Source organism: Rhincodon typus, chromosome 17 (assembly GCF_021869965.1).
Source record: "Rhincodon typus isolate 14 chromosome 17, sRhiTyp1.1, whole genome shotgun sequence".
NCBI lineage: Eukaryota > Metazoa > Chordata > Chondrichthyes > Orectolobiformes > Rhincodontidae > Rhincodon > Rhincodon typus.
In genome coordinates, this window is record NC_063348.1 from 34,477,675 (window position 1) to 34,503,650 (window position 25,976).

Sequence of the window (25,976 nt, forward strand, 5' to 3'; positions counted from 1 at the left end):
GGAGCGCCACACTGCCAGAAGGTCAGTAACGAGGGTGAGCCGTGCTGTCGGAAGGTCGGTACCGAGGGAATGCATCTTTTGTGAGATGTGCTATTTTTCATATGCAATGTTAAGCCAAGGTGACTGTAGAGATGTGTGGGACACATTCAGTCAAATTAACGGGGATAACAAGGTGTAGAGCTGGATGAACACTGCAGGCCAAGCAGCATCAGAGGAGTATTTGTCTTATTTTCCATGTTCATTCTCATTTTTACACAAATTGGGTGGCGGGGGGTGGGGTTGGTTTCTTGCATTTCTGGCCTGTACTTGAACTAGCTTCTAATCACTTTGCGTTAATTCTGAGACATTAACCTATATTTGATATGAAGCAAACATGTCTTGAATTCCCTGAGTCTATATTTGGACTCTATCTGGTCACTGTCTTTTGTCTTTGTGTGTAAACACTCCATGTGTCATATTTCAGGATGGAAGTGATAGAAATAGTGAACAAATGAAACGCTTCAGCACCTAAAGGTGACAGAATATAGGATCGAACCTGATATGAACAACCTATTTGTATGTAGTTCTGCTCTATCAATGAAGGAATTGCTCATATAAATAGGAGAAATAGCAAAAAGGGGTTTTAGATCAACTAAATTATTTTATTGTGACTAACACACAGTTATGAACTGAATCTGTTTTCCAGATAGGGCAGTAGTGACTGTACCTCCTTCTCATGAAACAAAAATTTGAGGGGTGGCAAATATTGAGGAAGATAGCCTTTATTAGGAGGATATAGATGGGCTGTTTAGATGGGCTTGCAAATGGAATTCAATCCAGATAAGTGTGAAATGATACACATGGGCAGGACTAAGAAGGCAAGAGAATACATATGAACAGTAGGATCCTGGGAAGCACCGAGGATCAGAAGGACTTTGTGTGCATGTCCACTGGTATATAAAGCAGTTAATAAGGCCTGTGGGATACTTGTCTTTATTAGCTGAGGCAGAGAGGTTAGGAGCAGGGAGGTTATGCTGGAACTACATAAAATGTTTGTTAGACCACAGCTAGAGTGTAGTGTGCATTTTTGGAATCTACGTTTATAGGAGGGATGTGATAGCACTGGAGAGGATGCAGAGGAGATTTATCATGACGCAAAGGAGATTTACCATGATGTTGCCTGGGCTGGAGAGTTCTTGTTATGAAGAGAGATTGGACATATAGGGGCTGTTTTCCATGGAGCACAGGAAACTGAGATGTATAAAATTATGAGGGGCATACACATGGCGGACAGAAAAGAACTGTTCCGTTTGCTGGAGTGATCATTGACTGGGGCTGTAGATTTAAGGTAAGGGGCAGGCAGTTTCGAGGGGATGTGAGGACACTTTTCTCCATCTCCCAGAGGGTGTGGCAGTCTGGAACTCATTCCTGTAAGGGTGGTAGAGGCTGAAACCCTCATAACATATAAAACATATTTAGGGGTAAACTTGAGATGTCAAGGTGTATCAGGCTATGGAGTGCTGGAAAACGGGATTAGAATAGTTAGGTGGTTATTTTTGACTGTCCCAGACTCGAATGGCTGAAGGGCCTTTTTCTGTGCTGTAGACCTCTATGAATGTATAACTAACTGGTGAATGAAGAGATTCCCTACTCAATGGACAAATACCTGCAGTGGAGGGTTTAGGAGGATGTGGGAACTCACAAGGGAGCAGTAAGTTCACATCCTGCTATTCTCAAATCAGTGACTATGCTAGTGGAATTAACCCATGAAAAATTTTTAAAAAACATTTCCCTGCAGAATCTGTGTAGAAAGTGCCCAGTTTATAGGTTATACTTGCTGTGCTAAGGGATGGTTGGGAATTCGTTTCATGATTTCCGCCACAAAGGTCAGCGAGACCCAGTGGGATTAAGTTACTCATTCATGTTGCTATAATGAACAAGCCTAATCAGATAATGAAGTGTTTAACCAAGCTTCCTCAGTGTTAGTGTCATGTCTGCTGTGCCTCTGTAGGTAGCACTCTCATCTTGGAGTCAGCAAGTTATTGATTCAACCCTTGCTTCAATGACTTTGAGGACATAATATTGGTAATTATTATATCGCTGTTTGTGAGAGTTTGCTATGTACAAATTGGCTGCCCATGCTTTCTGTATTACAACAGTATCTGCTCTTCAAAAGTTCTTTATTGGCTCTAAAGCAATTTGTGATGTCTTGAAGTTGTGAAAGGTACTCTAGAAAAGTAAGTCCTTTTTTTTCTGTAAGTACAGTATTTACACATGGACTGCAACAGCTCAGGTAGGCAGCTCACCACTGAAATAACTCCACTGCAGCTGGCAGCCCATCACTAAGTTACCATTATATACACATGAACTGTCCTAGTACTGCCACATTCGGATTCAGATATCAGAGTAGCAATATCTCTGACACTCCTGTTCTCATGTGTCAGCCAGGGCTCCCTGATTGGACCAGGTTAACAGCTCCAGTCAGGGAACTCGTATTCTGAGGTCCAGCTGGCTGACCTCGTTCCAATCACTACAACCACCACCTTCTCAAGGGTAACTAGAGACGGAGAATAAACACTGGCCAGCCAGAGACAGACATTTCCCATAAATGAATTTAAATAAAAAACACACGGGAGTAAATATATTACCCACATTTCTCTGTGATCCAGTGGCTTGCATTTGCATCAGTGGTGCCTGTCATCATTATTCTCTGTCGAGTGTCCAATTGTAACTGTGATATTCCCTTTTCAGGTTGACACCCACATCCATGCTGCTGCCTGCATGAGCCAGAAACATTTACTGAAGTTTATTCAGCAGACCAACAAGACTGAGGCTGACCGAATTGTGCTGGAGAAGAAAGGACGCAAACTGACTCTGAGAGAGGTGTTTGCAAGTCTCAACATGGACCCTTATGATCTCACCGTTGATTCACTCGATGTGCATGCTGTGAGACTTGATTTTCTACTTTTTACCATTGATTTTATAACATCAATAATGAACATTTAAAAATGTTCAGGCTGGCCAGGCTGGTTTTAATATCCATTCCTAATTGTCTTTGAGAGGGTGATGGTGAGTCACCTTTCTCAATAGCAGGACTCCATTTGGTACAGGTACACCTATAGTGCTGTAAGGGAGTTTCAGAATTCTGATCTAGCAGCACCGAAAGAATAGCTGATATATTTCTAGTTCACACTGATGTGTTACTTGGAGCAGCGTGCAAATCTGGAGCCCTTGTCCTTCTAAGTGCTAGAGGCTGTGTGTTTGGTAGGTACTGTAAAATGAGCTTTATGACATACGTTGCTGCCACTGTATAGAGTCATAGAGCATATAAACAGGCCCTTTGACCCACCATGTCTAACTGACCAACAAACACCAAGCTACACTAATCCCATTTAACTGCATTTGGTCCATAGCCTGCTCTGCCCTGGCATTTTCAGTACACATGCAGATGTCTCTTAATGTTGCAATAGTGTCTGCCTCATGTTTCTGAAAAGGTGCAGTTGCCCTACATGGGACCAGAGCAGAAACAATATGATGTTGTCAGAGTTACAGGACCTCAGTCACGTGGAAATGCTGGGAACACAACATTGTTTTCCTTGAAAAAGAGAGTGTTAAAGGGTGACCTGGTGGACATGATTAAAATGATGAGTATTTGCTGGAATACACAAAGAAAATTCTGTCTCCTGATGAAGGATCAATCTCCAAAAGTTTCAGCTTTACAATCATTAGGAAAAGATCGACATGGAAGTTTTTAAATGGCCAAGTTGCTGAGATCTGGAATACACTAGCAGAAGATATGGTGGCAGCTGATGCCGGTAACGATTTGGAAGTGGTTGTTGGTTGGATAGAAATCAGATCAGTTTCTAGTCAATAGTAACTCTCAGGATGTTGATGGTGGTAAGATTGCAGAATTAATTTCAGGATTAATTACACAGATCAGAGATGAGGAACTCCAGTCAATTGTTCCTGCATAATAAAAACATCACAGGCATATAGGGCTGAATATCCTCTTTCTGAAATGTACGCTGCTATGAAAAATCTCTGATTCAACAATGATGTAAAAAAGATATGTGAAAGTTCCCAAAATGACAACTGGGAATTTCCAGCTGATGACTAATACAGATGCTAACTGCATGCGTGACATGTGGTTTCTGAAACTCCAAATAATGTGGCACCATCAAAGATAGAAACTGGTGATGGAGGATGTGAATATTTGTGGTAATGGCTGTGGATCTGATCAATCAATGATTTGAACAGAGTTAGGATTCTTGAGCATAAGAAATTGGAAAAGGACAAGGAACAGACTCCAGCATTGAATAAGATCATGGACGATCTAGTACATCAGTTCCATGTATCCTCCTCTATCCCCTTATTCCTTAATTCCCTCAGTGTTGTGTTGGAGTTAAATTCATCCAGGCAAGTAGAGAGTATTCCATCACACTGCTGACTTATGCCATGTGGATGGTAGACAGGGTGGGATGCTCCACAGAGAGTCAGTGTAGACAATGGGCTGAATGGCCTCTTTCTGCACTGTATGGATTCTATGATCCTAGGCTTTGTGGAGTCAGGAAGTCAATTAAACACCACAGAATTCCCAGCCTCTGATCTACTACTCTAACCACAGTATTTAGAAAGCTGGACCAAATCAGTTTCTGGTCAATAGTAACTGTCAGGATGCTGATGGTGGTAAGATTATTGCAAATAGTAGAAAATGGTTAAACTCCCTTGATTTCACATGGTAAAACATCCAAAGTATTCACAGGAATGTAATTGGACCAAATTTTAACTTTGAGCCACATAAGGAGGTATTAGAGCAAGTGACCAAAAGATTGGTCAAAGAGGTAGATTTTAAGGAACATAAGATACCGAGAAACGGAGAACTATGGTGATTGCAGTGAGCCAAAGTAAAATGAGAGAAGTTGAGTGAGGAGGAGAGGAGAGATATGGTAAGGTTATTTGTGCTCAATAGTCACTGGGTTCAGGGTGCAAAAACACATTGGTTGATGGTAGAGAACAGAACTAACTTTGTCACTCTGACTTTGATTAAAATCAGAACAGGAAATAAAGGAGAAGTATGAAAATTACCAGTGGCCTTTAAAGAAGGTAGAGAAGCTTTACTATAATAGTACTAGGGATGAAGCATTTCAGTGATAATGAGAGACAGGGGAAACTCCAGTTTTCTCGGAACAAGCAAGATTAATGTATGAGGATTCAAATTAGAAGCAGGAGCAGGTCATTCGGCTCCTCGGATCAGTTGTGTCATTCAATACGATCATGACTGTACTGATTGCTATTCATTTTATTTGTTCATGGGATGTGTGCATTGCTGGCTGGGCCAGTACTTACTGCACTCCCTAACTGAGAAGGTGATGGCAACCTGCCTTCTTGAACCGTTGCAGTCCATGTGGTGTGTGAACACCCACCATGAAAGAAGTTCCTGGATTTTGACCCAGTGACTGCAAAGGTAAGGCAATATTTTTCCAAGTCAGGTCACTGGGTGACTTGGAGGGGAATTTACAGGTGGTGATGTTCCATGCAGCTGCTGCCCTTGTCCTCCCAGGTGCTCTAGGTTATGGGTTCAAAAACACTGTTTAAGGAGCATGGATGCTGCAGTGCACCGTATCAATGGCACACATTTCCGTCACTGTGCTTTGGTGGTGAGGGGAGTCAATATTGAAACTGGTGCATTGTGTGCCAATCAAGCAAGTTGCTTTATCCTTAATGGTTTTGACTTTCTTGAGTGTTGTTGGAGCTGCACTCATCCAAGCAAGTAGGGAGTATTGTATCACACTCTTGTAGATGGTGGACCAAGTTTGAGGAGTCAGGAGGTGAGTTCTTTGCTGCAGGATTCCTGGTCTCTAGCCTGCTCTTGTAACCACAATATTTATATGATTAGTTCAGTTTCTGATCAAGTCCTATCCTAAATGGCAATATCATTGTGCTCAGTATTGTGCAGCTATAAGGCATTATGGGCCATCAGCAGCAGCAGAATTTTATTCAACCACAATTTTAATCTTGTGGCCCAGCACATCCCCATTCTACCGTTATCATCAACCCAAGGGGAGGCCATGGCCTAGTGGTATTATTGCTGCCAGTAATCAGGAGACCCAGGTAATGTTCTGCACCATGGCAGATGATGTGAATGTGAATTCAATAGAATTCCATCTGGAAGTAAGAACCTAACAATGGCACCGAATGTCATCATCAGTCATGATCTAGAGAGGCAGAGAAGGCTCTGCAAACTCATGTTGCACCGGGAGATGAATTTCCCTTTAGCTCCAGCTTAAATTAGACATCCCTTATTTTTAAGATGTCTTACCTAGTTCTAGTCACTCACACAAGGGTTAAGGGGAGATTTAAAAGAGCTGTTCAAAATTATGTATAGTTCTGATAAAGTAAGTAATAAGAAATTAGCCAAGCTCTTCCAGTACAGTTACAACACTGACGTGTACCCGAAAATGTGGAAAATTGCCCAAGTATGTTGTGTACATGAAAAGCAGGACAAATTCAACCTGATAAATTACCGCCCCATCAGTTTACCCTCGATCATCAGTAAAGTGATGGAAGGTAACATCAAGCAGCACTTGCTCAGCAATAATCTGCCCAGTGATGCCCAGTTTAGATTCCACCAGAGGCACTCAGCTCTTGACCTCACTACAGCCTTGGTTCAAACATGGACAATAGAGCTGAAGGTGGTGAGGTGAGAATGACAGCCCTTGACATCAAGGCCATATTCAACCATGTGTGGCAGTAAGGAGCCCTAGCAAAACTGGAACCAAAAGGTGTCGGGGCAGCTGGTTGGCATCATACCTGGCACATAGGAAGGTGGTTGTGGTTGTTGGAGGTCAGTCATCTCAGGATATCTCTGCAGTAGTTCCTCAGCTTAGTGTCCTAGGCCCAACTGTCTTCAGCTGCTTCATCGATGACCTTCACTCTATCACAAGGTCAGGAGTGGGGACGTTCGCCAGTGATTGCGTGATGTTCAACACTATTTGTGATTCCTCAGAAATTGAAGCAGTCCATGCTCATTTACAACAAGACAATATCCAGGCTTGGGCTGACAAGTGGCAAGTAACTACCATGCCACGCCACACCAGGCAATCACCATCTTCAATAAAAGAGGTCAGCAGGCCAGGGACTAGGAAAACAATGGTGAATAACTGTCAATACAGTGTGGAGCTGGATGAACACTGCAGGTCAGGCAGCATCAGAGGAGTAGGAGAGTTGATGTTTTGGGTCTAGACCCTTCATCAGGACCAGTCTGCAGTTCTTGCTATCTCTATGGTGAGAACTCACCTTCTGATTTCCCAAAGCCTTGTACCATCTACAAGGCAGAAGTCAGGAGTGTGATGGAATATTCCCTGTAAGGTTTTAGAGTAGATTTGTAGCTCAGTTGGCTCGCTGAGCTGGTTTGTTGTTTCGCAGATGTTTCATTACCCTGCTGGGTAACATCCTCAGTGCAGCCTCTGAATAAGAGCCGTTGTGTTTTCCCACCTGTTATTTAAGCTCTGGAGTCTGCTGAGCTGGATTACCTCATTTCCGGTTTTCTTTCACAGTGGAGTGCATATGTGGTCAAGCTCTATGTGTTTGTTGATGGCATATTCCCTGGTTACCTGGATGGATGCAACTCCAATAGCACTCAAGAAGCTTGACACCATCCAGGATGAAGCAGCCTGCTTGATTGGCACCACATCCAGAAGCATTTACTCCCTCCTCCACCTACGCTCAGTAGCAGCAGTGTGTAGTATATACAAGATGCACTGCAGAAATTCACCAAATATCGTTAGACAGCTCCTTCCAAACCCATGACTGCTTCCATCTAGAAGGACAAGGAAAGCAGATACATGGGAACACTACCACCTGCAATTTCCCTCCAAGCCACTCTATCCTGACTCGGAAATATGCTGTCGCTGGATCAAAATCCTGGAATTCTCTCCCTAAGGGCATTGTAGATTTACCTATAACACGTTAACTCCAGCGGTTCAAGCAACTCACCACCACCTTCTCAAAGGCAACTAGGGATGGGCAATAAATGCTGGCCCAGCTAGCGATGCCCATATTCCATGAGTGAATAAAAACAAACTCTTTACAGTGGCAGGGGGTTAATAACGAGGAGACACAGAATTAAGAAAATATGAAAAAAGCCAAAGACAATTTTCTTTAACAGCGAACTGTTATGTGACCTGGAACGTGCTGCCTGAAAGAGCAGTGGGTGCAGATTCAGTTGTAACTTCCAAGAGGAAATTGGATAAAAGTTTGAAAAGGAGGAATTTGCAGGGCTATGGGGAAAGAGCAGAGGGAGTGATTAATCAATCAGGTATTTCGAAAATATGATATAGAATGATAAGTCAAATAGCCTCTTCCAGTATTTCTATGAATTTAAATTCTATTCTCAAATATAAATCTTTTGAAGTGTATGTCTGAAGAAAATTTGTTTTTGAAATTTAATCTCTTGTAGGGCCGGCAGACATTTCATCGGTTTGATAAATTCAACGCAAAGTACAATCCAGTCGGTGCAAGTGAACTGAGAGATCTTTACCTGAAAACAGACAACTACATGCAAGGAGAGTACTTTGCTCGGATCATAAAGGTATAATCATTTCGTGGAGTGAGTAACAATTTGCATCTTAAACTAAATTCACAGAACCGGCATAGACTCGAGCCTAAAGAAGGACTCAGTATTTATATCACCTTCTACAACCTCAGGACACCTCGCAGTGCAGAACAGAAAATGGAATACTTGCAAAGTGGAGGTGTTGTATGGGCATGCCAACTCACTGCACTGAATGTGTGACTGCCACCACCCTCGTTATCTGTAGGAAACTACAGGGCACCTTTGGTATAGTGTGGTAGAGGAAAACTGTCATCCTGGCTTCATTAGAAGAGTCTTTTTTTCATGAGCAAGATGTAGTTTATGGCATATCAGCAACTAGTTACTGATTAAATTGATTTGACAGAAATTGTTATAGGGACTTTGCGGGAGACCAAAAATAAGGACCTTTGAGATTCTGAGCTGTTCTGCCCACAAGTTGGTATCGTGTCGTCATAGTAAGTGGCACTTATTGTACTTTTCAGTATTGACCCTTCCATACCCTTAAACAACATTTAGCCACTGGTGTAGGATACATGGCAGTCAATCTTACTCTGTCAGTCTACTAGTCAATCAATCATTTGAGAGTAATGTTACAGTCCCATAAGTAAGCATAAGCCAGAGATATCATACATGTGTGCTTAAGAGTTTTTAACAAACGTTAAGGCAACTTCTGAACCAGAACCCAGTCTTCATGGCATATGTTGCATAGAGTAATATACAGAGAAACAACCTGACCATATCATACCAGCAGAGGTATTTGACCCTAAGGAAACCACAAGAGGGAGTGCTGCCATCTTTCAGGAGAGAAGTTAAAGTGAGGACCACCTACTTGCTTGACTGAATATAAAAGATCCCATGGCACTATATCAAAGAAAGGCAGGGGAACACTCTCTGAAGCTTGGTCCAATATTCCTCCCTCTAGCAACATCACTAAAACAAAATATGTGCATACTAACTCAATGTGGATTGTGGGAGTTGTTGTATATGAATGTTTGCTGTATTTTCTACATCACAACAGTAGCTACACTTCAAAAGTACTGAATTGGCTGTAAAACATTTTGTGATGTCCTGAGGTCATGAAGTGAGCAACAAAAATAGTGAGCCTTTTGTTTTCCATGCTTCCTGTGGAGTCAAATGATTGTATGTGCTTGTCCACAGGAGGTCTCCCGCGACCTGGAGGAAAGCAAATACCAGTACTCAGAACCACGACTATCAATCTATGGTGGGTCACCAACTGAATGGGCCAGTCTGGCCAGGTGGTTTATTAAACAGCAAGTCTACTCTCCAAATGTCCGCTGGGTTATTCAAGTTCCTCGCATTTAGTAAGTCCAAAGTTTCTAAATGACTAAAATGTTAATGGAGGGTTAGATCCACTGACTAGTGAAGAACATCACAAGAGATAGCAGCAGGAGTATACCATACAACTCATTTGCCATTCATTGAGATGTTGGGCTTTAGCTCCACTTTCTGCCTGCTCCTTCAAATACCTTGATTTCCCAAGACATCAAAAATCTGTTTATCACGCTGAATGTATGTGATAATAGCACATTCCACCAGACTCTGGGATTGCTAATTCCAAAGGCTCGTAACCCTTTGGAGTGAGGAAATTTCTCTTCATCTCCGCCCAAAATGATCGATCCAGTAGTCAATGTTCCTGTGTCCTGATTCCCCAGCCAGCAGATTCTAGGAGGGGCTTGAAAGAGTAAATTTTGAGAGAATGCTTCCTCTTGTCAGGATATCTAAAAGTAGGGCCACCATTTGAGGTTAAAGGGTCTCCCATTTTAAAATGTAGAAGACTTATAGAAGTTTATAAAATAATGAGGGGTACGGATAGAGTTAATGGTAATTGTCTTTTCCCAAGGATGGGGGATATCAAGACTAAGGCGCACATTTTTAAGGTGAGAGGAGATTTAAAAAAGAAATGAGGGACAAATTTTTTACACAAAGGGTGATTCATGTGTGAAATGAACTTTCAGAGGATGTGGTGGACGTGGGTACATTTACAACGTTTAAAAGGCATTTGGATAGATACATGAATAGGAAGGGTTTGGACGGATATGGACCAGGAGCAGGCAGGTGGGACTAGTTTAGTTTGGGATTGTGGTCGGCATGGACAGATTGGGCCAAAGGATCTGTTTCCATACTGTATGACTCTAGGAGGAATTTCTCCTCTGCAGGTTGTTAAACTGTGGAATTTTCGTCCCCAAAGAGCAGTGGAGGCTGGATCATTAAATAGATTCAAAGCTGAGTTCGACAGATTTGCATTCTGCAAGGGAGTTAAGAGTTATTGGGATGGGCAGGACAGTGGGAGTTAGTCTCAGTCAGCTTAGCCACGATCTTATTGAACAAAACAAACACGGGGCAACACTTCTCCTGCGTATATTTATTATCTTTATATGTCTCCCGTTATAAATTCAGCCACATGTCCCACTTATACAGAGTTTTCAAAAGGAATGGATACCCATAAAGCATAATCCACCATTACCTCCGTGACAGACCACAACAAGAAGACACAACACAGCCAGACACACTAGTCACCCTACTGTACATCAGAGATAAACCAGAGATGACCACAAGACTACTCAGACCCCTAGGTATCAGGGTAGCCCACAAACCAACAGCCTCCCTGCGACAGCTACTGACGAATGTAAAGGATCCCATACTCACAACCAATATAACAAACGTAATATACAAAATACCGTGCAAGGACTGTGAGAAACATTACATAGGCCAAACTGGAAGAAAACTGACAACACGGATACACGAATACCAACTAGCCACTGGTCTCAACACACACGGACAAAGAAGGACATGAATTTGACTGGGACAACAAATCCATTACAGCACAAACCAAACAGAGACGTGCCAGGGAATTCCTGGATGCCTGGCATTCCAACCGGAACTCCATCAACAAACACATTGAACTGGACCCGATACACAAACCACTGAGAAACAGAACTGGAAGTAATGCCAACCACCCCAGCAAACCGAGGCATATAAATAACAAGCGGGACAGAACACCAACGCTTCACCGGAGGCACACTGACGGTGTTACCTAGCAGGATTATGAAATGTCTGCAACCAAACACACTGCTCGGTGAGCAATTCTACAACCTCAACCTCATCAATACTGTTATTACACAAAAATAATGACCTCAGAAATTATTTTCGCCATTGGGATTAAAGTTATAAGTGTACAAAGAAGATTGTGCGCAGCTAGATCTCGAGCAACAGAAAAGTTGAATGATGTTGGGTTTGGCTGGTTGTGTTTGAAATGATGAACAGAACAATTGGCGAACCTTTTGCAGATCTTTCAATTCAAAAATCAGAGTTAATGTTTCAGGACTAGTGATTCTTCCTCAGAAAGGGTCAGTGGACTTGAAACGTTAAGTCTGATTTTCTCTTCACAGATGCTGCCAGACCTGCTGAGCTTTTCCAGCAACTTCTGTTTTTGTTCCTTTTGAGGTGAAAGTTCTCTCTTAGTACTCATCCTTCAGTGCTGAAGTATTACTTCAATACTGAGGTGGGAATGTAAGCTTTTTATCTGTTCAGTTTGATGGAATAAGACTTGAACCTATGACCTAATGAAGATGTATCCATTTCCCACTGAGGTAGGTTAATGATTTTGCCCCATAAGTAGCTTTGTTCAAAGAAACCTGGACATGTTCACTGTGGAGTCAGACAATGGCAATGATGAGAACACACCATATTGTCTTGAAAATCATACGAGGTGGTGAGGCTGGAGAGAGTGAACTGATTTCATTGCCTTTTTATTTTGATTGCAGTGATATATTTCGAACAAAAAAAATCTTGCCTAGTTTTGGAAAAATGCTGGAGAATATTTTCTTGCCTCTCTTTGAAGCAACAATCAACCCCAAAGAAAATCGGGAACTTCACCTCTTCTTAAAATACGTGCGTAAACTATCTGTATGCTCTACTTCTGTAATAGTGCCTTAAATCATCTGCCTGCTTTTTAAAAAATTGTGTATTTACTTAAAGAAACTGAAACTAATTTAAATAAGAAAATCAGCAAAACATTAACTCTGGGCATCTAAATAAAAATTACTCAATTTTCATAAGATTTATTCTGAAGAAGAGCTTTTAAAAATATCAAGTAAATAAACAGTAATAATAGCATTTGGAGTTTGATCGCAGACTGATTATGTTGTAGCAAAGGAGCCTGAACAAATGATCCTGGGACATAAGTTCAGATTGAATCTTGGCAAATGAGGAAATAAAATTTGTTTAATTTAGTAAGACTAGAATAAAATGATGTCAGTAATGATCACCATGAAACTACCAGGTTTTTGCAAAAAAAAATCTGGTTCATTATGTCCTAAAGGTGAGGAAGAGCCACAGACACATAGTTGATGATTGATTGGCTTCATCATGGGCAAACAAGCCACTCAGTTGTATTAGGGGTGGGCAATAAATGCTGCCCATGTTGATGATGCCTTTACAAACGAATACATTTTAAAAAGGTTGTCTCGATCTTGAGACAAATTTCAGTCACTTTACATAGAAGTGTAAGGGAGTCATGACATAGTGAGAGAACTGAACAAGGCTCAGACAGAAGCTTTTAAAGATAAAGAGGGAGGGGGATAGAACGGGACAAAGTTATACGAACAGAGCTTCAACTGTAGCACTGGTTGCGAGCAATAAACAAGAATTAGAATACTTGCTGGGTTAATGTGGTAAAGAACACATCCTGATTATTGCCGATGAGTTGCTCTGTGTAGGTGGTTAGCTGATACAATGGTGGGTCTTACGAAGCCACATCAGGGCAGTGGTTAAGATATGACCAAATGGTGTGGGCATGTAAGGCCCAGGCCAGGTAAGAGAGAGATTTCCTCCTTTTAAAGGATGCCAGTAATCCAGTTGTCAGTGCATCAATTCTATATGTAACAGAAGGCACTAGCTTCACAGCCATTATGACTGAGATCAAGCTTTTATTCCCAGACTTTTTACACATGAATTAAAGCTCTCAAAACATTGTGGTTGGATTTGACCTGGCTACTATACGAGGCCCTGCATCATGCAATGTCCAACAGGTTTGCTTTCTGTTGTAGGTGACAGGCTTTGACAGTGTGGATGATGAATCTAAGCACAGTGCTCACATGTTCTCAGTGAAGAGTCCAACCCCTGGGCAATGGACAAGGGAGCAGAACCCACCATACAGCTACTACCTCTACTATATGTATGCAAACATCATGGTGCTCAACAACCTGAGGAAGTAAATATCCTTTAACTACTTCACTCATTGCAATGAGGGTCACATGTTTAATGTGTAATTGAACTTTCAAAAGAAGCTCAATAAAGTAGTTTGGAATAACCTCGTTAGGTAAATTAAAAACCATGGAAATTAGAGGGGCAGTGGTAGCATTGATAGAAAATTAGTTGAGAGACCGCAAGCAGAGAGTAGAAATAAGTTATTGTTTTTCAGACTGGAGGCAGATTGTACAATGGTGTACCTAGGGAATTGGTATTCGGACACATATCTCTCTTTGATATATACTAATAACCTGCAATTGGGTAGGACAAAACTTCAAAGATTACAGATAACACAAATCTTGGAATTGTTTTAACAATGAGGAAGGTACTAACGGGAGGGCATGGACTGGTGAAGTGAGGTGGCAAAATTTAATACAGAGAAGAGAAAAGAGATTTATTTTGGTTGGATGTGAACTATTTGGCATAATCTTAAAGGGTGTGTGGGAACAGAGAGGCCTGAGGGTATGTATGGAAATCTTTGAAGGTGAAAGAACAAATTGAGGAGGCTCTTTTAAAATCAGTACGGAATACACTGACTTTATTAATGGAGACATACAGTAACAAAATCAAGGATATTACGTTAAACCCTCATAAAGGCACTGGTTGAATCCTCGCTGGAACATTGCACCCAATCCTGGGCACCAGACTTTAGTGACTGGCAACAAATGAGAGAAAAGATCTCTCTACAGAGTGTTATTATTATCTTGAATGTTCTCCCTGAAAGAGTAATGTAATCAGATTCAACAGTAACTTTGTAACAGGAATTAGAAAGGGTAAAAGAAAAATTGCAGTGCTCTGGGGAAACAGCAAGATGAGTGAGACTCATGGGACAGCACTTTCAAAGAGATGGCACAAGCATGATGGGCTGAATGGATTCCACTGTGCTGATCATTTCATTGTTCCATAGTTTGGGCTTTTCTAAATTCCACAGGGTTTTAGTTCACTGATTCCAGCTCAACAATAAGTTTGGTGAAGGAGAAATGAAATGGAACTGATGAATCCTGCTACAGTCAGCCACTGGAATTGGGTTTTATTTTGGGCAGGAGGGGGGTTAGAAGTGAGATGCAGATTTGGTGAAAAATTCTTGACGAGCCAAGGACGAGGCCTGGATCTTGTTACCTCCTGATAAACCATGGTACGTGACTGATACTCTGGTTTGTTTTTCAGGGAACGAGGATTGAGTACATTCCAGTTCCGACCTCATTGTGGGGAGGCTGGTTCAATCACGCACTTGGTTTCAGCCTTTCTAACAGCGGACAATATTTCACATGGACTGAATCTTAAGAAGGTACACTCACACACAGCAACAGTACAGAATCATGAGGGTGCTGTGAAAATCCGTCTTGCTCATTAACATCACATGTATCTCATTTTAAACTAATAAGTGCCAGCTGTGACACTCTCGGTAGCACTGTTGGCTCTGAGTCAGGATTGTGGATTCAAGTCCTACTCCAGTCACGTGGGGACATAATTCAGACTGACAGTGCCCAGTGTTGCACAGCTGAGGGAGTTGTACTGGGAATTTTGCATTGTCTTTCAGATGGATATTAAACTAAGGCTTTAGCTTCCATCTCAAGTGCATATAAAAGATCCCAAGACACTATCTGAAGAGAACAGCAGAGTGTCTATCACAACCAACAACATTGAAATAGATCTATGATTCTTTATGGATCTGTATTGTCTGACTACATTCCAAAAAAAGCATTACATTGGCCCTGAGGTGCTTTGGGATAGCCTAACATCATGAAAGGTGCTATAAAACTGTTTGGTTTCAATCTATGTCTTTTATGGTTTCAAAATTTAAAGATGATCAATTGTAATGAGTCGGTCTTAACAGGTGTGCTGCTGTAATCAGTAGTATATATCAATGATTTAGATTTGCATTAGTCATGATGAACATGTTTGCAGATTATATTAACATTGGCTACGTGGTTGATAGTGAGGAAGGAAGCTATTGAGATATCCCTGATCTGGTCATGTGAATGGAAGAGTGACATATGGAACTCAATCTGGACAAGACAGAGGTAACGTAAAGTAAGAGACTCAAGAATTAGAGTGACTTAATTGATTTTTTTCATTCAGCGTGTAAAGCAGAAGTCTGGAAGTCACTGCCTGAAAAAGTGGTAGAAGCAGTAACTCTCATTGCATTGAGAAAAAACACTTGGATATACTCTTTACCCCACAGACTAAGTGCAGGAAGGCAAAAAAACTGGATAGTTCTTTTACAGCAAGCACAGTATAATAGGCTGAATGGTGTCTGTCTGTATCATATTTTGTTTTTCATGTTTCTATGTTCTGACCCCTTTTCTGGTCTCAGTTGGAACACTATCTTTCCTTGATTGCCTTGCACTGGGAAAATGATCCCCTAGCCCTGGAAACTCCTGCTGGGAACTTTGTGTGTGAACATCAGGTAGGCTCATGTAGCCAAGCAGACAGCCGTTCTCAAAATGAGCGAGCACTAACAGGACAGGAGAATGCTGGGAATCTGTAATCAGCTTCCAGTATTTGTGACTGTTATGGACATGGTGTCCCTTTCTCTCTGATGACCTTCATTTAACTTCAGTGCAGGCAGAGGATCTGACAGATTGCAGACTAAATGCAGAAAAGCATCCAGAATAAAAGAAGATCAGTTAGCACCCAATCCCATTCCAAATGGGCAAGAGGTCAAGACAACACTTGGTAATTCAATATTCATCTGTAAATCTCAAACTAGCTTTGCGTTTAGGGACTCACATTAGATTGCTGTAAACAGCAGCTGTAAGTTGGAAAGAAATTTGTCCTTTTGCTTTATAATAAATATGATCATTCTTCACAGTCTTAAGCATTTATGATAACTTGAATTTTCATTGTACCTTTCAAATCTGGAGTATTATTTCAATACTAAACACCACACTTCAGGAACAATGACAAGGCTATGGAGAAGGTCCAGTAATAGTATGACGGATGAAGGGACTTGAGTTCTGTGCAGAGTATTGCTTTTCTTAGAGCAGAGGTTGAGGGAAAACAGATATTTAAATATCTAACAGAAGAAAGATAGAAGTCAGATATTTGAGAAAAGAACCAACAGGAAGGCGAAAGTGTCTTAAGCTGCAGGTTATTGTGGTCTGGAATGAGCTCCCTGAAAGGGTGGTGGAAGCACATTTAACAATAATTTTCAAACAGGAATTGAACGGATTGTTAAAGAGGAAAACATTGCAGTGTCATAGGGAAAGATCAGAGGTGTAGGACTAATTGGTCAGCTCTTTCAAAGAAATGGCACGCAGACAATGGACTGAAGTAATTCCTCTGATGCGGTCTCATTTAATGTCCGTTAGGTTATTTAACAGTTTGTTGTAGCCAATTAATAAACTTTTAAAGTTATGCCAGCAAAACGATAGTCATGGTGTGTCAAACAGTAATGAAAAGCAGCAGTGAATCTGTGTTTGCTGATGTTGGTGGAGGAAATGATGGTGGCCAGGACAACAACACTGCTTTTCTTCAAATAACATCATAGGAATTTTAAGCCATCTGAACAGGCATGAGGGGATCTCAGTTTAACATTATATTCAAGGAACTGCCCCAGCTTACAGGACAGCGCTCCCTCTGTCTGCCTTTCTGATAACATGAACCTCCCTCAAAACAAAGATTGCCCCTGGTGACTGTCCCCTCAGTCCGATGGTAATTTAACCCACCTAAATTTGTATTTTGTGTTATGTACATCATTTATTTAGTGTAATATTGTTTTTGTTTATACTACAAGTAAGAAAGCCTGATTATATTTGTGTTTTCCAGAGTCCAGTACTTCAGTATCTCTACTACCTCGCTCAGATACCCATCGCCATGTCACCGCTGAGTAATAACAGCCTTTTTCTGGAATATTCTAAAAACCCACTGCGTGAGTTTCTACACAAAGGCCTCAAGGTCTCTCTCTCCACAGATGACCCCATGCAGTTTCATTATACAAAGGTTGGTGTCTCCTAAATGCTATGCAATGCTCATCAAGACTCTGATGGAATTATTTTCTGCCTTGTAAATGGCCATTCCCACAGATTATGTGTCAACACTGACCAGAATTCCCCACACTGTGTGAGACTGAGTAATGAAGCTGGAGAGCAAGCCTCAACAAAGTCACCATTTAAAAAATAGCAGAAGAAAACTTTCATTACAGTATGGTGGGGTATAAAGGGAAAATATATAGTTAATGATTGGGAGCTTGTGCAGCCACCTAAGGAATGATTACAGTGGGGAGAAAGGCCATTCAGCCCATCGAATCTGCACCAACCCTCCAAAGAGCATCCCAAACAGACCTATCCTTAAACCTATCCCATAATCCAACATTTACCGTGGCTAATCTACCTAAACTGCACATCTTCGGACTGTGGGAGAAAACTAGAGCACCCAGAGGAAACCCATGCAGACACAGGAAGAATGTGCAAACTCCACACAGACAGTCGTCCGAGACCAGAATTGAACCCGATGCCCTGGCTCTGTGAGGCAGTAGTGCTAACTAGTGAGCCATTGTTCCACTCCCACAAGTGATACCAGTGACACAGAGAATTAACGGGTTAATAGAGTTGGCGGAGATGAAGTCACTGTAGTCATCAGCTCAAACTGTTTATTCACTTCTGCACCTTCTACTAGTTTGTCTGTGAAAATGTAAATTCCAGAGTGAAAAACATGAATACATTGGATGAAGATCAAGAATGTTTTGCTGGTTGTTTTTGTCCATCTGTTAATATTCAGAAATAATTTTATCTTCTGTACCTGATAACCAAGTTTAACAGATTTCAAAGTCAAGAGAAATCTCGGGGTGGCGGAGGGTGGGGTGCAGGGAGCTAGCCTTTGAGTGTGTGAGAGAGTTGAGAGCTTGAATCTTTTGCCTGAATGTTTATAATTGTATTCTTGACATTAGCCATCTCTGTTTTCAAATTGGCATTTGTTCCGCAACACCAAGTTGGTTGGTTTCTGCTTTCTGGCATGTTGCTGCTTGTTCTTTGTGCTGGGAACTAACAAATTGTTCTGTTCTGATTCAGGAGGCACTAATGGAGGAATATGCGATCGCTGCCCAAGTGTGGAAACTCAGCACCTGTGACCTGTGTGAAATAGCTAGGAATAGTGTGCTTCAAAGCGGCTTGTCACATGAGGTAAAACTATAAAAACAAAATTTTGAATAAGGCTGCATGATCTAAGGGATCTTGTTAATATCAGGTTTCAGTGCTCAGGTAGGGATGGAGATTTTCAGTGAACAGACAGCGACTTGAGAAAAAAACAGATGGGAGCAAATTTAATTCTGCCAACTACAAGTGAATATTGCCAGTGATCAGGGGAAGTGAAGATGAGAATGTGCCTGACTTGCCTTTTGTACCTCCTCCACCTCTCCTTTAACAGAGACACCTAGGTAGTGTAATTCCAGTGCAAGTTTTGTGGAAAACCTTTATACCAGCAGTCTAAAGCAAATGTCTGCTATTGTTTTTGGGGAGAAAGAGAAGGGCATCCTTTCCTGCATACTGCAGTAACTGTGTGTGTGTGTGTGTGTAGGGGGATGTGTCCATCTTGAATATTAAAGTTTCTCCCCTGCACCAAGACAATGGAGAGAGCATTTAGAGTTTTTAACCATGATGTAATTTTGAAATCTAAGCAATGAAACATGACCAGTAACTGAGCACAAACCTGCACATGGTGTCAATTAATTCTAACTCTCTCACGGAAAAATATTCTTCCCTACACAATCTGTGCTCTTTTCTCCAGACAAACTGAGAATCAATGCAAATGCAGACAATAGTTCAAAAGAAGTAACAAACAGAATTCTTTTTGTGCAAGTAAACCCATCAGAATCGATCGCTGAAAGCACATGACCCGATTAATCCTGAAAGTGTGACTCCTGAGGTTTTGACATGATTTACAAGAGCTGCTGCAAAGTGAAGGCTAAACTAGCATCAATGTTTATGGTGAAGGTGAAGGTGAATGATCTGGGTACAGAGGTGAGTTGTAGTTTATTGTGCAGGAATAAAGTGTTAAATAACATAAGGCACTGCTTCAACCAATTAAACAAAGCAGAGTTCTAAGTTATAGATCAGTGGTGGGGTGATAATATAATGGCAATGTTACTTCTGGACTAGTAATGCAGGAACTTTCCCTAACACTCTGAGGTGGAGTTCAAAGTCACACTGTAGCAGGTGGGGGAGCTGGAATCCAGTTAATAATAAAAATGGAATAAAATGAGGGTAAGCTAGCTGGTAATAAAGAAGATTGCAGGAGTTTTTTCATGCCCTGAGAGGTGAGAATGGTCATTGGACTGCTAGAAAATGAGAATGGAGAAGTAATAATGAAGAATATAAAAAATGGCAGAGGAACTGAATAAGTGTTTTGTGTCAGTCTTCACTGTGGAAGATGTTAGTAGCATATCAGAAATTCGAGAGTCAGAGGTGAGTGTAGTGGCCATCTTTAGGATAAGATGGTAGGGAAGCTGAAAGGTATAGGATAAATCACCCAGACTGGATGGACTACACCCCAGAGTTCTGAATGAGACAGGAATAGGAGATTTGGGACGCATTGGTGGTGATCTTCAAGAATGACTGGAGTCTGGGAGGGTCCCAGAGGCCTGAAGAATGGCTAACACCACTGTTTAAGATGGCAGGGTGGCAGAAGAACAAGTAGTCTTGAGGGAGGCTGCAGAGGGACTTGGACAGGCTAGGAGGGTGGGCAAGGAAGTGGCAGATGGAATACAATGTGGCAAAAGAGTGAGGTTATGCCCTTATTTAGGAACAGAGGTGTGGACTATTTTCTAATGGGGAAAGGCTTTGGAAATCTGAAGCACAAAGGGACTTAGGAGTCCTAGTTCAGGATTCTCAAGGTTAACATGCAGGTTCAGTTAGCAGTTAGGATGGCAAATGCAATGTTAGCATTAATTTTAAGAGGGCTAGATTACAAAAGCAGGGATGTACTGCTAAGGCTGTTTTAGGGTCCAATCAGACCACTTAGAATTTGGAATATTGTGAGCAGTTTTGGGTCACATATCTAAGGAAGGATGTGTTGGCCGTGGAGGGGATCCAGGGGAGGTTTACGAGAACGAGCCTGGGAATGAAGGGCTTGTCATACGAGGTGCAATTGAGGACTCTGGGTCTGTATTCGATGGAGTTTAGAAGGATGAAGGATTTTATTGAAACTTACAGAATACTGAGAGGCCTGGATAGAATGGATAATGGAGAAGATAGTTCTACCAGTAGGATAACTTAGGACCTGAAGTACAGCCTCAGTGAATGGATAACCCTTTAGATCTGAGATGAGGAGTTCTTTCAGCCAGAGGGTGGTAAATCTGTGGAACTCATTGGCGCAGAAGGCCGTGGAGGCCAAGTCATAGAATCCCTACAGTGTGAAAACAGGCCATTCGGCCCAACAAGTCCACACCGCTCCTCCGAAGAGCATCCCACCCAGACCCATTATCCTACCCCGGATTTCCCATATCTAACCTAAACTTCCCTGGGCACTATGGGCAATTTAGCATGGCCATCCACCTAGCCTGCACATGAGAGGAAACTGGAGCACCCAGAGGAACCCTATGCAGACACAGGGGAGAACATGCAAACTCCACACAGACAGTTGCCCGAGGCTGGAATTGAACCTGGGTCCCTGGGGCTGTGAGGCAGTAGTGCTAACCACTAAGCCACCATGTCATTGAGCATATTTAAGACAGAGGCTCTTGCTGAGTAAGGGGATTAAGTATCACAGGGAGAAAGTTGGAGAATGAGGTTGAGAAACATATCAGCCATGATCGACTGGCCTATTTCTGCTGCTCTGTCTTATGGTTTAAAACATTATTAATGACCATAAAACTACCAGATTGTTGTTTAAAAAAAAAACACCTGTTGTTCTTCTGAGGAAATCTGTAGCCCTGACCTGGTCTGGCCAATATGTGAAGCAATGTAAAAAGGGTCACCAGACCTGAAACATTAACTCTGATTTCTCTCCACAGATGCTGCCAGACCTGCTGAGCTTTTCCAGCAATGTGACTGACTCTTAACTGCCCTCTGGATGTCTTAACAAACCACTCCGTTGCATTAAACCAAATTAGAAAAAAAAATGTGCTCTTGGGAATACACACTAAGGGAGACTGCAGTGGTTCAAGAAGACAGCTCACACCACCTTCAGGGAAATCAGGGATGAACAGTAATTGCTGCTGTTGCCAATGACCACACATCCAGAGAGCATATGAAAGTATATATACCTCGGAATGAGAAATTGGTCTGTTTAAGCCCCAACTCCAGTGATTGAGCCCATAATTTGACCATGAGTTCGAGAGTAAAAATGAGATGGGCGCAGCTGAGTGTTTGGCTGGAGAGTTGATGTAGGTGAGAGGGGCTTTAAATTCCTAGGGCACTGGGACCTATTCTTGGGAAGGTGGGTCCTGTACAAACCAGATGGGTCAACACGGCTGGGACCAATTCTGTAGCTGGGCGGTTTGCTGGTGATGTTGGCCAGCTGAAAGTCGAAGGCACAGGGAGTAAAGACTGGAAAATGGATTAATGGAAACCAAGTACTTAATGGCATATACTTACAAGGAATCCGATGATTAAGGCAGTGAGGAGGCAGATAGATATTTAGAAGTATATCATAACTGTTACTAAAATATGGCTTATAAGACAAGAACAGCAGCTTAACTTTCTTAGTCACAGGGTTTTCACATGGAATAAGGGAGAATTGGAAAAGGTGGGCAGTGTTGCAGTACTAGACATGGAAGCAATGAGTTGAGGTTTCCTCTGGGCGGACAGTTGTTAATCCAGAGTAGCTGGGAGTTGTGCATGGGGTCCTTGCAAAATCCACATCATAGCAGAGTCTGAAGTAAATAGCTGGGGAATTGATGCTTCCACTGGGCAATTCCCCTATACCTGAACTGAAAGTATCCATTTAATTTTAACTCCCGACTAGCTCTTTAACAGATCCTATAATTAACCCCAACCCCAAGTCCCCCATACCCAGTGCGACCAGAGCTGACCTGATGCCCTCTCTCCCCTTTTGGTCTGTTGGACCTGCCCCAACTGATGGAATTAACTGAAACCCGCTTGCTGCCAAACTGAACTTGAACTGAATCCCCTGCCTCTGGACCAGACCTGACCCCTCGACCATGGCCCCTGCTGCCAGACCTGACCTAGCCACAGCTGGTGGACTCAACATACACCCCACCCCGCACCCATCCTACCTCCCACCACCTCCCCCCACCAAAAAAAAACACTAGAGCTGAGCTGACCGCTCTCACTCCCAACCAGACATGAACCAGTTTGACTCTTGCTGGACCCAATCCAACCAAACTGGACCAGAATCCCCTCCATTCCAACACAAACCCTACCCCACCTCTTCCAATCAGGCACCTAGCCCGTTACCCAGCAGGCACGTACGTATCAGGAAACTAACCCACTTGCCACATGAATTCCCTGACACCCTACACCTACCCAGCTGGGATCCTACCCACGTGGTACCCTACGTACCTGGTACACTGCCCCTTCCCATCTGGCATCCCAACCTCCAAATACCTTAATATTATGTACCTATGTACTTACGGTCTGACAGCGGCTTGCCAAAATAGCTGTCACAACCTTTGCATTTCAGAATACGGAAGTTGACTGCTGTGGAAAGGGGGCATGGTTTGTCTTGTTATCAGTTCTACACAATGTAGAATTGTCAGGATGTTGGTACAGCTCTATTTTTGAAAGAACCCTGATTGGAATCTGTCAGGGATGCAGAGCTCCCCTCTTTCGTAAAAAAAGATGAAAGGCTGGTGTGGCAATCTGCGTGAGATTGCCACTCGTTGCAAAATCTTTGAGGAAGGGTAAAGGAAGAAGCATCAGAGTAAGCCATATGGTTGAATTGAGGAACAAAAAAATGACAATGAGTCAGTTGGGGATGTACCAAGGACGCCAGTCAGAGGGCGTTAAAGGGAAAATATTTTGGTATATTTCTGAGAAATGCAGAAATGAAAGCTGAGAAATAGCAGGGGGATTTCAATTATCCTAATATTAACAGAGATAAAATCATTACAAAAGGTATAGAAAATGCAGAATTCTTAAAATTTGTGTGATCAAAATTACTTTAGACAGCAGACAGTAAGCCCTATAAGAAAAAGTTCTGAATTTAGTCATAGGAAATAAAGTTGGGAATATGGAAACCATGGTATAGATGGGGCAGCATTTTAGTGACAATGATCATAATTCAGTAAGACTTGGAGTGGTCATTGAAATTAATAAAGATCAACCGAGAGTAAAAGTTAGAAGGGTGAGTTTTACTAACCTGATGCGCGGTGGCTCAATGGTTAGCACTGATGCCTCACAGCGCCAGGGACCCAGGTTCAATTTCAGCCCTGGGAGAGTGTTTGTGGAATTTGCACATTCTCCCTGTGTCTGCGTGGGTTTCCTCCGGATGCTCTAGTATCCTCCCACAGTCCAAAGATGTGCAGGCTAGGTGGATTGGCTATGCTAAATTGCCCATATAGTGTCTAGGGTGGGAAGTGCAGGGATAGGGTAAAGGGGGTGTCTGGGTGGGATGCTCTTCAGAGGAGTGGTGTGGACTCGATGGGCCAAATGGCCTGCTTCTACACCGTAGGGATTCTATGATATTACAAAAGTGGACTGGAATAGCTTCTTAAAGGTCAAACAGTGACAGGATATTGGGAGACATTTAAGGAGGAAACAGTGAGGATTCAGAGCAAATGGGTTCCCAAAAAGATTCCAAAAATCTAGATTCTTCTGGATGTTAAGGAGCACAGGAGAGGAGAAAATAAGGTCAGATACTGAAAGCTAAATATTGCAAGGCTAGAGTATAAGAGTATAGGGGAGAGGGGAAATTAAAAAAGGAAACAGAAGGCACATAAAACATTGACATGCAATATCAAGTAAAACCAAAGAGGCTTTATTACTCAAAGAGTAAGATAAGGGATGAAAGAATTGGGCTAGAGACCAGAGGTTTGCAAATCATACAGAAGTTGGTTGTGTGCTTTACTTTGAGAACGAAAGCCATAATCACAGCAAGGCATCAGTGGACTGATTGGATGGGTAGAAAAGTGACAAATGGAATTTAATCTAAAGCAATGTGGGGTAATGTATTTGAGGTGGGCCAACATGGCAAAGGCATGCACAATAAATGATAAGGCACCAAGACGTAAAGGAGTAGAGGACCCTTGGAATGTACGTTTGCAGATCCTTGAATATAGCAAGGCGTAAGTAAGGTGGTTAAGAAGGCTTAAGGGATAATTTCCTTTATTAGCCAAGGCATAGAAAGTAAGAGCAGGAAGGTTATGAAACAATTAATCCAGAAGCCCATGCTAATGCTCTGGGGGGGAAAACCCACCATGTCAGCTGGTGAAATTGCAGTGACAAGCAATTAATAAAATCCAAAACATAAAGCAAGAGAACTATTGTAAAAACACATCTAGTTCACTATTACCCTTATGGGAGGGAAATTCACCATACTTACCCGGTCTAGTTCAAACTTGACTCCAGACCCACCACAATGAAGTTAGTTCTGAAGTGCCTTCTGAAATAGTCTAGCATGTCAGTCAGTCCAAGGGCAATTACAAATAGGTAATAAATGCTGGTTTTGCTAATAACATCCACATTAAAGAATAAAACACCACTAGAGAAGGTTCAGAGGAGATTAAGCAGATTGCAAGGACTGGAGAATTTTAGTTATGAGGAAAGATTGGATAGGTTGGGTTGTTTTCATCAAAAAAAAAAAAGAGGCCGAGGGGAAATTTAATTCAAGTATACAAAATTATGGGGGACTTCAATAGATCTTTCCCATCCTTTCTGTTTCTTTTAGCAGGGAAACCAATAACTAATGGCATAATTTAAAATAGTTTGTGTTAGAATTAGAGGGAAATTGAGGAGAAATTATTTTCATTTAAAAGGGGCTGGGGGGTTCTGGAACTCACTGCCTGAAAGCATGATACAGGCAGAAATCCTTATCACATACACTGAATACTTCAATATGCGCTTGAAGTGTTGTAACCTAAAAGACAACAAGATCTGGAATGAAAACCAAAAGAACTGTGGATGCTGTAAATCAAGAACAAAAACAAAGTTGCTGGAAAAGCTCAGCAGGAGGGGCAGCATCTGTGAAGGAGAAAACAGAGTTAACGTTTCGGGTCCAGTGACCCTTCCTCCGG

At 42.0% G+C, this 25,976-nt stretch overlaps 1 protein-coding gene across 1 annotated transcript in view; it reads left to right on the forward strand.

Moving 5' to 3' along the window:
• Positions 1-25,976, forward strand: part of ampd3a (adenosine monophosphate deaminase 3a) — a 41,572-nt gene that overhangs the window by 14,211 nt on the left and 1,385 nt on the right. Inside the window, exons 5-13 of the mRNA XM_048607344.1 lie at positions 2,268-2,272; positions 2,731-2,925; positions 8,438-8,569; positions 9,731-9,894; positions 12,358-12,484; positions 13,642-13,805; positions 15,011-15,131; positions 17,615-17,788; positions 18,856-18,966. Of these exons, the coding sequence (XP_048463301.1) occupies positions 2,268-2,272; positions 2,731-2,925; positions 8,438-8,569; positions 9,731-9,894; positions 12,358-12,484; positions 13,642-13,805; positions 15,011-15,131; positions 17,615-17,788; positions 18,856-18,966 (1,193 nt within the window). The remainder of the gene's footprint in view (positions 1-2,267; positions 2,273-2,730; positions 2,926-8,437; positions 8,570-9,730; positions 9,895-12,357; positions 12,485-13,641; positions 13,806-15,010; positions 15,132-17,614; positions 17,789-18,855; positions 18,967-25,976) is intronic.